Source organism: Epargyreus clarus, unplaced genomic scaffold, assembly GCF_041222505.1.
Source record: "Epargyreus clarus isolate Ecla_fem2 unplaced genomic scaffold, WU_Ecla_fem_2.2 ptg000006l, whole genome shotgun sequence".
Classification (NCBI taxonomy): domain Eukaryota; kingdom Metazoa; phylum Arthropoda; class Insecta; order Lepidoptera; family Hesperiidae; genus Epargyreus; species Epargyreus clarus.
Window position 1 is genome coordinate 3,321,113 of NW_027332214.1, and position 11,573 is coordinate 3,332,685.

At 39.2% G+C, this 11,573-nt stretch overlaps 2 protein-coding genes across 2 annotated transcripts; one reads left to right on the plus strand and one right to left on the minus strand.

The window, feature by feature from the left end:
* Positions 1-23: 23 nt before the first annotated feature.
* Positions 24-2,095, minus strand: LOC140742690 (ubiquitin-conjugating enzyme E2 J1). The gene has a single exon (XM_073073651.1). It carries the CDS (start codon positions 1,877-1,879, stop codon positions 1,130-1,132), a length of 750 nt encoding a protein of 249 aa, XP_072929752.1. The 5' UTR covers positions 1,880-2,095; the 3' UTR covers positions 24-1,129.
* A 398-nt stretch (positions 2,096-2,493) lies between these two features.
* On the plus strand, positions 2,494-11,283 carry Sf3b2 (splicing factor 3B subunit 2). The gene is made up of 13 exons (XM_073073648.1): positions 2,494-3,506; positions 3,745-3,878; positions 4,946-5,103; positions 5,624-5,822; positions 6,267-6,476; positions 6,908-7,110; positions 8,425-8,575; positions 8,978-9,181; positions 9,448-9,523; positions 9,671-9,827; positions 10,081-10,187; positions 10,474-10,691; positions 11,118-11,283. Exons 1-13 carry the CDS (start codon positions 2,729-2,731, stop codon positions 11,184-11,186), a joined length of 2,664 nt encoding a protein of 887 aa, XP_072929749.1. The 5' UTR covers positions 2,494-2,728; the 3' UTR covers positions 11,187-11,283.
* The last annotated feature ends 290 nt before the right edge of the window (positions 11,284-11,573 follow it).

Genomic DNA, 11,573 nt, shown 5'->3' on the forward strand with positions numbered 1-11,573 from the left:
GTAGGGATTTTTAAACAACCCAAAATATTTTAAATACTTTATTACTTAAATTTACAATGTATATATTACACAACAAAGATTTTCAAAGCATATTTATTCTAAAATACAGTTACTACAAGAGTTGATTACGGTTATCTCGTTTTACCAAGTTTCTTGGTACAATCAAATGTGTAGCAAAGCTTTGGGAATGTCACCATAATTAAGAAAAAATTACAGTTTGTGCAAAATAACAGTAAAATAGCTGAAAATTTTTAGTGTTTTTAATTAGTTATTCATGATACAGTAAAAATTACCATTTCAAAAGTCTGTAAATGAGTTTTATTGATATGCTAAACATTTGAACCAATATACTAATAAGTGTATCACAGTACTTAACAGTGTTGGTTAATCCACATGGGATGTATTGCTGCAACATTTTCATTAACCATTCTCCACTACCCTAAAACCTCCTCATGGCTCCACGGCTAGCCCGGTTTATACAAAATATACAAAGTTTAATTATTAGCCTTAGCCTTGCAAGTTTAATTATAGAAATATAAAATGTTTGACAATTATTTATCATTTTTGGTTACAAGTTTAGTTTTGGTTACTTAATGCAACTTACAAGTCCACAACTTTGTGGATACACTAATTATAACTCCTTATTTGGAAATTATAATACAGTTGGATTGGTAATAAAATTCATTTAGTTATTTTGCACCTCTGTGTATATAAACTCTACCTAATGTAAAAGCTAATTAATAAATAAATCCATATCTACAAACAAAGACATCTCAAACATTATGTGATACAGCATAATGTCATACTGATACCTAATTAGTGTCTTGCAAAATGTGTAATTTTCCTTACATAAGGCACAAGACAATGACTTAATGAGTACAGCGTTTAATACTATTTATTACTCAGATACACAAAAAATGCACAATAAGAAATTTATAAGAGTAGTATTAAGATAAATGATTTACTCAATGTATATACTAGATCATATAAGACATTTTATAGAAGTGAACACAGTACTATGAGAATTGATGTCATTTATACACAAATTATTTGTCAGTATGAATGTGGTAAATTCTAAACAGTTTACAGTATACTTAGGCCCTATAAATATTAACAGATAGCAAAATGATTAAGAGTCAGTTGTGGCATAATAGGCATTCCAGCGTCTGTAAATAAATATTCCAATGACTCCAACAAGAAGAGCAACAAGTACCTCTGTTAGTTGGTCCAGGAAGCTAGTTCTTGATTCTGTAGACTCCAAAATCTGTGGTTCAGGTTCAAAACTGAGCGGTTCTTCAGGAGGCTTAGCCACTTGCTCCTCTTCTCCTTTGAATGCTATTTGATTCAATGCTGATTGCTCCTCCTCAGTTATAGGTTGGGCTGCCTTGGAGGAGAGAAGCTTAGAGATCTCTCCACATTGTGGGCAAACCCAATTTCTCGATTTCTTTGCGAGCACGGCACGTTCAGCTGGCGTGTATTCCAGGGCTCCAATTGTACCCTCGGCGGGAGTGGGCATGAACGCGATCAATGCTAACAAAGCCGTCCTTATCGACCAAGACGGCTGCCAGGTTTCAGGGTGGAAGCCAGAGATTGACAAGCATATTTTCTTATTCGCTTCGAACCTACCATTCGGTGTCATCAAAATGATGTGTGGCGGATGCATTGGATACTCTTTGGGTAACAATATCCTTCCGTGATAGATGCCACCTTCGAACTCCGTGCCCTTTGGGCCTTGCACGGTGAAGTGCCATTCGAACAAGTTATCTTCCAAGGGTCTTGCACAATATTCCTCCGTGGCTTCGGCTAATTCAATAGCTTCTCGCATTAATCGTTTCACACCAGGACATTTTGTGTTGTATTTTTCAGCCATTTCTGCCATATTTTCGTTTTTATATTGACCTGAAAAACTGTTTCGATGACGCAATAAAGTTTTGGTAATAGTCTCACAGGTAAATTTGATAACAAAATGTTCTAATGTTATGGTAAACTGATGACGATTGACCAATCAGTATAGAACAGATGTATGCAATCGGCAATGAAATAAACGGACAACGACAAGCCAAAACGTCAAGAATCAAGATTGTGAAACTGAAAAATGTCAATTTACCGTCAAATATGTCATGGTCAGGCAAGTCAGCGGTCAGAGATAAAGTCAGATCTCAAAAATTCAGAATGGCATTCTAAATTATTGCCTCAAGAGTAAGGTATGAAAGCAAATAGTAAAAATACTATGATAGTATCTCTGTTAGTTGAAAGAAAGGAAGAAAGAATCCTTGGATAAAAGGTCAAAGTAATTATTTCGATTTATTTAACGATTGATTCTTCATCCTAGGGGGAATCGATATATAGGCTTCACCTCTGAGGGATATGGGAGGGTCTTCACTATATAGTCTACGCTCTATGGTCAAAATTTAATGTTGGTACACTAAAACTTTGAACTATTAAAACATCTTACAAATAGAAAACAACGAAGTAAATTATTTGTATAATCATCTTCATAACATTTTATTTATAAGGATACAAATATATGAGCTGTATAAACAAGGCCGCATAAATCAAGTCCTTTGTCCTGAATTTCTTTAGAAATTAGACTGTCAATGTCAACTTAACCTCTGCTACTTTTGGTTGGTGTCTGTTTTGGACGCCACATAACAAATTGTGGTCATATTTATTATATGTTGTGGCATTTCATGTGTTTATTCCGGTAGCATAAGTGCCGTAAAAAAAGATGGACGGACCACCTGGTACTGGGCCTCTAGGGCCCACTAATAACAGCGGGCCGATGGGTCCACCGGGCATGCCAAACTTTCCACCGATGCCGCCTCCGCCGGGCGCGATGGGCCCGGGTAGCTTGCCAATGGGTCCTCCGGGAACGATGCCGCCAGTGACTACTACGGGACAACCTCCAAATATACCGCCGGGAATGGGTCCTCCTCCTGGCATGATGGGTATGGGTCCGCCCGGAATGGGGCCTCCTCCGCCCGGTATGGGCCCCCCTCCCGGCATGGGAATGGGCCCGCCGCCGATGGGACCGCCTGGTATGGGTCCGCCGCCCAGAATGCCGCCTGGAATGATGCGCGGTGGTCCTAATATGAAGGGGAATTTTAACCAAGTCATGGATATGGGTCCTCCTGGTATGGGGCCACCGCCATCGGGAATGGGCCCTCCTGGGATGGGTCACAGTCCTTGGGATGGCCAAGGTCCCCCTGGACCTCCTGGGCCCCCTGGGCCTCCAGGTTGGGCACGGCAGTCTCGCTCAGACGGTCCTCCAGGTTGGGATGATCATGGAGACAATAATGATGAAGATGATCCAGATAGTGAAGAAAAACCACCATCACCATCGTCTCTACCATCGCTATTAACAATGAAAATAGATACACCTGAAGAATTCAGATTAAAGGCTGGTCCCATGGGTGGTGTAGTACTCCCGAAAGCATTGGAAGAAGCCCTTGCATATAAGGATCAGAGGCAGGCTGCTCTAGGAGAAGGAGAAGAAGAAGAAACAGGTATTATGTTTTGTTATTGGTTATCTGAGCTTCAATTTATAATTAATTTATTTGTTCTTAAGGAGTCCTTCATGCATATATGCAAGAATTTGAAGTGTGAATTACTGTGGTTTGAAGCTGAGCAGTAATAATAATGTATTAGTTCCAGAAAATACATTACAGAAATATACATACAATTACATATAAGAGTAATAGCTTTAATCCCACGGCATTTGTTGAATTATACATGACTTTTCAGTGAAGGAAGTTGAACCAGAGGCTCCACCAGCACCTGTGATCAGCACAGAGTATGATGCGGAGGAGGATGAGGGGGACTCTGATGAAGACAATATACCAGAAGCACCCCAACCACCTGTTATATCTAAGCTAGAGGTATTCAATCAGTATTTACAAATCAATGTTAAAGATATTCAATATATGGACCATATTGAAGGTGGTAGAACCCCTTTGTGGTTCGACTCCGGTGGCACCACCGCCACACCTATTTTTACCTAATACAGCCGAACCGAAACACAGCAGCAGTGTTAGGCGCTGCTGTGTTTCGGTTTGTAGGGTGTGGTAAGGGAGACAGACTTTTCCGAGGCATTCCAGCTCAATCCTCAGGGGTAGCGGCGCATCTGTGGCCAACCTCAGGTAGGTATATCTAATCCTATCTGGGGTTGATTACAGATGTCCATGGGCGGCAGTAGCCACTTACCATCAGGTGGACTGTATGCTCGTCTGCTACTCTTATATTATAAAAATATATATATATATGTCTATAGTTACAAGGTGTCTTAAATGCAGAATTACTCAATTCATTACTTCATTTTAATTCAATTATTCACGAAGGTGGTAGAACCCTTTGTGGTTCGACTCCGGCGGCACCACCGCCACTCCTACTCCTATTTCTACCTAATAACAGCAGTGTTAGGCACTGCTGTGTTCCGGTTTGAAGGGTGTGGTAAGGGAGACAGACTTTTCCGAGGCGTTCCAGCTTAGTCCTCAGGGGTAGCGGCGCATCTGTGGCCGACCTCAGGTAGGAATATCTAATCCTATCTGGGTTCATTACAGATGTCCATGGGCGGCAGTAGCCACTTACCATCAGGTGGACTGCATGCTCGTCTGCTACTCTTATATTATAAAAAAAAAAAAAAAAAAAAAAAAAAAAAAAAAAAAAAAAAAAAAAAAAAAAAATATATATTTTTCCTTTGATAAATGCTCCTATTTAGGTTTCTATATGTTAAGTATAGTGTAAAGGATAAAAACTTAGGCATGCAAATTTTAAATTTAGGTTCAATAAAATAAAACAAAACATGATTTATTCTCCTTAAGTTTTATGCTTAACTTTGTAAACCATATCAATAGTTAATTAGTCATTTTCAAGTGCCTCTCTGAAGCATTATTATTGATTAGTATTGTAACTGTTGGAAAGTAAATATGACACAATAATTCTTCAGACTCAGGCCAGTAAAGCAACGAAAAACAAACGAAAGAAAAAGAAGAAGAAGGCAGCCAAGCACAAGAGGAATGAAGCTAAAAAAGAACATAAGAATGAAAGTCAAAGTCAAACTAAAAAGACCAGTGACAAGGAAAATGAGAAAGAAGCTGAAATTGAGTAAGTAAGATTTTATCAAGACAGGTAGCATGTCTGCCAAGTTCTCCAAAAAGTAACTGGACACAGAATGGTGCGTTATATTATGCTAACTAGACCCACAGTAGCATGTCAGTTAAATTCTCAAAAAAATAACTGACCACACAGCACGGTGTGTTATATCACACAAAACATTTGTGCATTTGACCCCTTAAAAATTAATTAAAAACTATTTAAGCTAGTTATTTATCTATTATGATATTTCTTTTTTTTTTATTAAGGCCCCTGATTAATTTTTCAAACATACCAAATTGGATCATCAAGACCCTCTAAAATATACCCTACATGATTACTATGCACTCATGTAATAGTATTTATATTTTTTTCTGGGTCTGGGTGCTTTTTGCTATTCCTTTTATGTTGTTGGCATCCACAATACAGGATTTCTTTTGTTCACAAGTGTGGAAACCATAATAAGCATGCATGTATTAATGTTGATGGAAGTAATGATAAAAGTATAATTACATGAATGTTTTATCTTCAGATATGTACAAGAGAGTATCCAATTCCATGAGCTAGAACCTATGTACCGGCAATTCCATAGAATATTGGAATCTTTCAAAATCTCAGAGAAGAAAGAGGAAGTTATCAAAGACGAGCCGGGCAAAGACTTGCCAAAAGCAAGCAGTAAGCCGCAAGAGAAAGTCACAGATCAGTTTGCTGCAGATGAGGAGGCTGTGGAGGTATGATATACAAGTTAATCATATTTAATTATTTAACACTTATTTTTGTAAGATATTGGGAGTGCAAACAAGTATGCAGTCTACCATCAGGTAGAGCCCGATCGGGGCATCGCGCTTGGAGGGCTCCAGTTGTGTTTGGAGATCCCGGAGTTCTCCAACAAGCATTGAGGACGGACACCGAGGGGGTTTTAGTGCGGTAAAAATCCCACATAACCCAGCGTCGCTCCCACGCGGTTGGGTACCTTTTAAAGGTTTCCCCCGAAAAAAAAAAAGGAATCCTTAATAAACTTCAAATATCAGGTTCATATCTGAAATGCCTACCTGTAAAGTCTTTTGGAATGCCCTGTCTTATTTGAACCAGAATACAGTAGCCCTTGGCACAGCAGTGATGATGATGAGATCTTCACAGTATAATAAAATAGTTTATTTTGTCTTATTATATAGAAACATGCAGCAGACGAAAAGGAGCGTCTATCGAAGCGTAAACTCAAGAAGCTCTCGCGTCTATCTGTCGCGGAGCTGAAGCAGCTGGTGTCGCGGCCGGACGTGGTGGAGATGTACGACGTGACCGCGCGCGACCCCAAGCTGCTGGTGCAGCTCAAGGCGCACCGGAACACCGTGCAGGTGCCGCGCCACTGGTGCTACAAGCGCAAGGTGAGTTGGTGTTGAGTCGGCTGGTGTCGCGGCCGACGTGGTGGAGATGTACGACATGACCGCGCGTAAAATTATTCTGATTAGATCCTTATAAGCGACACTCTATAATAGCGCAATAATACTATGTATTGTATGGGTGTGTAGTAATACTGTGGGTGTATTTTTTTTTTTCAAATAAATTGTTTTGATTTCCAGGTAGAGCTTTTATAATCATTTTATGTACTGTTACTATCAAAATCGACTCCATATCTCTTTCCTTATGTAAGCTTTGGCCAGACAGTAACACTGTCTATTTTTTTTCCTGTTAATATGTACGAATTTGTTACTGAAACTGAAGCTAAATATCAACAAAAATATAAATAACCCCTAAAAATTACGCGTGTAAATGGCATATAAAATATGTCTGACGTAAAAATGATTACATTTCACAGTATTTACAAGGCAAGCGCGGTATAGAGAAGCCGCCGTTCGACCTGCCGGACTTCATCAAGAAGACCGGCATCATGGAGATGCGCGCCTCGCTGCAGGACAAGGAGGAGACCAAGACCCTTAAAGCCAAGATGCGCGAGCGCACGCGCCCCAAACTCGGCAAGATCGATATTGATTATCAGAAGCTGCACGATGCGTTCTTCAAGTATGCGATTTATAACTTTACTTATAAATTATTATTTCATTTATTTATATATTTATTGCATTTATAGTTCTTAAGTAGTAAGAGGAGAGAGCAATTATGAGAAAGAAATTTAAAGATGTTTCCTTTTTCCTTTTTTTTATAGAGATGTAAGGTGGAACATACTACAGTGCAACCTTAATATAACGTACCTCAATATAACGACTTCCTCGATTTAACAAATTCTTCGTAATCCCCTTGAATTGTCCATAAGAGTCAATATAAAATATACCTTTACATTGCGAACATTCTTTGCGTACAACCTCTTAATAACGAATTTTCAACTATCAAGAAAAAGTATTCATACCTCTAATTAACGAATTTTGCCAACCCAAAACCTTTATATAAAGTTTCCACCAATAATATAACTCTTAATTTTATAATGTGATTCATGTCTCGACATGTTTCGACACGCTTTTGTTTGTAAAGTAATCATTGTTGTTTTGATGGAAAGTAATGTAAACACCTCTGCTCGTCACTATTGTTAAAGATTTAAGTTAAAATGGCTCAGAAACGTAAAAGGTGTTCCTTATCGGCCGCAGAAAAGCGAAACATCATTAATTATGTTGACCAAAATCCCATGACGAAAAAATTAGACATAGCTAATAAGTTCGGGATTCCCGCAAGTAGGTACATTGGCTACAATTTTAAAATTTAAAGATAAGTGTAAAACTATTCTTTTACCTCTTTATAACGAATTTTAGACCAATCTAACCTCAACATAACAAACCTCAGTTCAACGAATTACTTCATATTACGAATATTTTCTTGTTCCCCTCCGATTTGTTATATCGAGGTTGCACTGTATCTGGTTAAAATTTTCAGGAATGCCTATAATGGTTAATGAGAAAATATCTAAAATTAATAGATATCAAATTCATTTTGTGTTATTATATAACTATACTACACCACACTACTACTATATATAAATTACAACAGTTATATTTTTATATTAACGCACTTGATAATTGTCATTTAAGATTTTTCAAAACTGTTTATTTTTCTTCTTTTTTATGCCTCTTTGTCCCAATGTTCCTGACATTGTGTTCATTATATAATTTGATCATAAAATATTTTTTGGTCTCTTTGATCTGGTGTAAAGACTAGATCGATATATTTTTTTCCAGCCAGTAAAAATGTCATTATCATGAAACTAATATCGATACAGGTGAGTTTAACTTTTTGTATTATAATATCTTTTATCTTGCAACTAAAACATAATAGAAGATTTAAATACCGTAGCTACATCATAAAATGTATGTTCTTTTTTTAAACAAGATGGCAAACAAAGCCCCGTATGACGATCCACGGCGACCTGTACTACGAAGGCAAGGAGTTCGAAACGCGGCTGCGCGAGAAGAAGCCCGGTGACCTATCAGAGGAGTTACGTACAGCACTCGGTATGCCCGTCGGTCCCGGCTCGCATAAGGTCAGTATCTGATTAAGTAAGCTTATTTTAAGGGTAGCTATCCCCTGCTAAATCTCTTAAATGTTATCCCCAAATAAATATAAAATTGGATATCTTACTATAAACCCGGAAAATCTTGAAAGGAGTATTATCTAGAGAATAGCCTTGCTCTAAGCCAATTTAATGAGTCACGTGGGGGAGAGGTCATCAGGCAAAGGGATTCGAGTTCAATCGCCGACGAATATAAATGATGAAAACTGATGCCTTCGTCTTTGTGCGTATCCACGGCCCTTACGGTACAGGATATCCTAATGTGAAGCTTCAAGTATAAATACGTCTAGTCTAGTAGTTCGGAGCCCGTGTAAATTGTCAGGATATTTGTAAAACTTCAAAAGCGATACTAAATAAATCACTTGTCCGCAGGTGCCGCCGCCGTGGCTGATCGCGCAGCAGCGCTACGGGCCGCCGCCGTCGTACCCCAACCTGAAGATCCCCGGCCTGAACGCGCCCATCCCCGAGGGCTGCGCGTTCGGCTACCACGCGGGCGGCTGGGGCAAGCCGCCCGTCGACGAGGCCGGCAAGCCGCTGTACGGAGACGTGTTCGGACACCACGCTAGTGGGCAGGACGTGAGTGGGGCTTGTGTTGTGTTACTATTAATAATATGCAGGTATAATGCATGAAGCATAATACTGTTGCGGTGTTTCTCGCCTGGATGTGCTCTTGATGGACGTAATGACTTAATTAGCTCCAAAAAGTTTTGAAAATATATGTTTTCACTTTAAAAAATACCGTTCACGAGGGTTAGATAAAAATCTCTGACAGCGAGCGCAGCCGCGGGTAAAAGTTAGTAATTAATAAATTGGTAATTTTAATGTTTTTAACTGTATTGCAGGATACAGAAGACCAAGACATTGACAGGACCATGTGGGGAGAGCTGGAGTCAGAGTCAGAGGAAGAATCCGAAGAAGGCAAGTTTTTAGAAATTTGCATAATTTTAACACTTATCAATTTGACACATTTATTTAATCATATTTTTTTTACCTTTGAATCTCTGGTCCTTAAACACGAGATCGATAACATGCTGTTTATTTATTTTGCATAAAATTGTATTACAGAAGAGTCAGAGGAGTCTGGCGAGGAGACTGGTACGGGAGTGGCCACGCCGGGCGAGGGGCTCGCCACGCCGCTGGGGCTCGGCTCCGTGCCGCCCGGCCTCGACACGCCCGACACCATCGAGCTAAGGAAGAAGAAGCTCGACAACGACCTCGACGGGTATGAACTTACTTCCTCTCACATACAACACACACATCACATTTGCACCTCACACTCACATTGCTTGCATACACATAGGCACAGACGCACACAAATAATCGTTTGTCAAAAAATTAAATACTTTATAGTCATGGATGACCTATTGTCATGACTTCATGATGAAGGAACACAGACAATTTGTCAAACTATCAAGCGTATTATTTACTTTGTCGCATAGTACTATAGTACTATATAATATTACACATCGTTACAGTGGAGATACACCGGCGCTGTACCAGGTGCTACCAGAGCGGCGTGCAGGGCTGACCAGCGGCATGATGGCCTCCACGCACGTGTACGATATCAGCGCCGCCAATCCCGGTGAGTGGAAATATACCCACCTTACTTATGAAACAAATTCTTCTCTAATTATGTCTATATAACATACAAATGAATTTAACATAGTTTTACATAAAAACTCTTAATGCTGCTTTCAAATTAAATTTGTTGCTTTCAAAAAAAAGCTGCTTTAAAAAAAAAAGTCAAATTAAAACACTGATGCGCTCGTTATTGTTTCTGTCTGGAGTAGCATCATATCCGTTGGAAATTTCAATATATTTTGAAAAATATTAATTAGTAGGTAATGATCAATTGTTATGTGTTGCAGGCAAGCGAGCGGGCGCGGGCGTCGCGTCGGGCGCGCTGAGCGAGTCGAGCGCGGGCGGCGCGGGCGCGGCCGGCGTGGACGTGGCGCTCGACCCCTCCGAGCTGGAGCTGGAGCCCGAGGCCGTCGCCGCGCGCTACGAGCGACACCTGCGCGACAACCGCCCCGCGCGCACCGAGGACCTCTCCGATATGCTGGCGGACCACGTCGCCAGGCAGAAGGTCAATCATTTTTTTATGTGATGCAAGCAGCGATTGAGTGTACTATCTAATTTTAAATTATCATTGTTAATTGCGTCCAATACACCTGTAAGACATGGTACATGGTTACATGTCAGGTCGTGTTATCTGGAGAACTAAATTTGGAACTTTGTTCCTTACCTTACCACATGTTTACAAAACCTTCTCACATATTCAAAACAGAATAGTCTAGTGCTACACCACTGCAGAAAGGTACAAATAGCGTGTCTACCGTGAAACTCAAACCCGCTTAGAGCTTTCCATTTCTGGATATATTTAATGAGAAACGGATGATTGCAGCACGATTTTTACTTTCTTACTTAAAAATTACCGCTACCAAACGCTTAACGTGACCCTAGAATATAAATTCCATTTATTGTTTATACTCATAGTTATTTTCTTTTACAGAACAAGAGAAAGCGCCAACAAAATACAGATTCGAAACAAGCAAAGAAGTACAAGGAATTCAAGTTTTAATAAGCAATATTTTAAGTATATTAAGCATATTATATTATGTGTGCATTATGGGTGGTAATGACCAAATCAACCTTAAAATAAATTAATGATAACAATACGCAAGATTTTTTATTTTCCTGATTATGTACAATTCGTGCATTTTTATTGTCAGAATATATCGAACAAGGTCGTAATTAGCAAAAACATGCATTAAATATAAATATGTAGCAAAAATATTTAATCTCCGAAAATTTTCCGATTTCTATTAAGGAATCCCCGTCGTTTGCCTACAAACTGTTCGGTCTAATGCTATTGGTATAATAAATAAAGGATAAACACACGATAACATTAAAATTCATATTATAACAGGTCGTTTTATTCTTAGTAAATATTTCGTTTTATTAGACT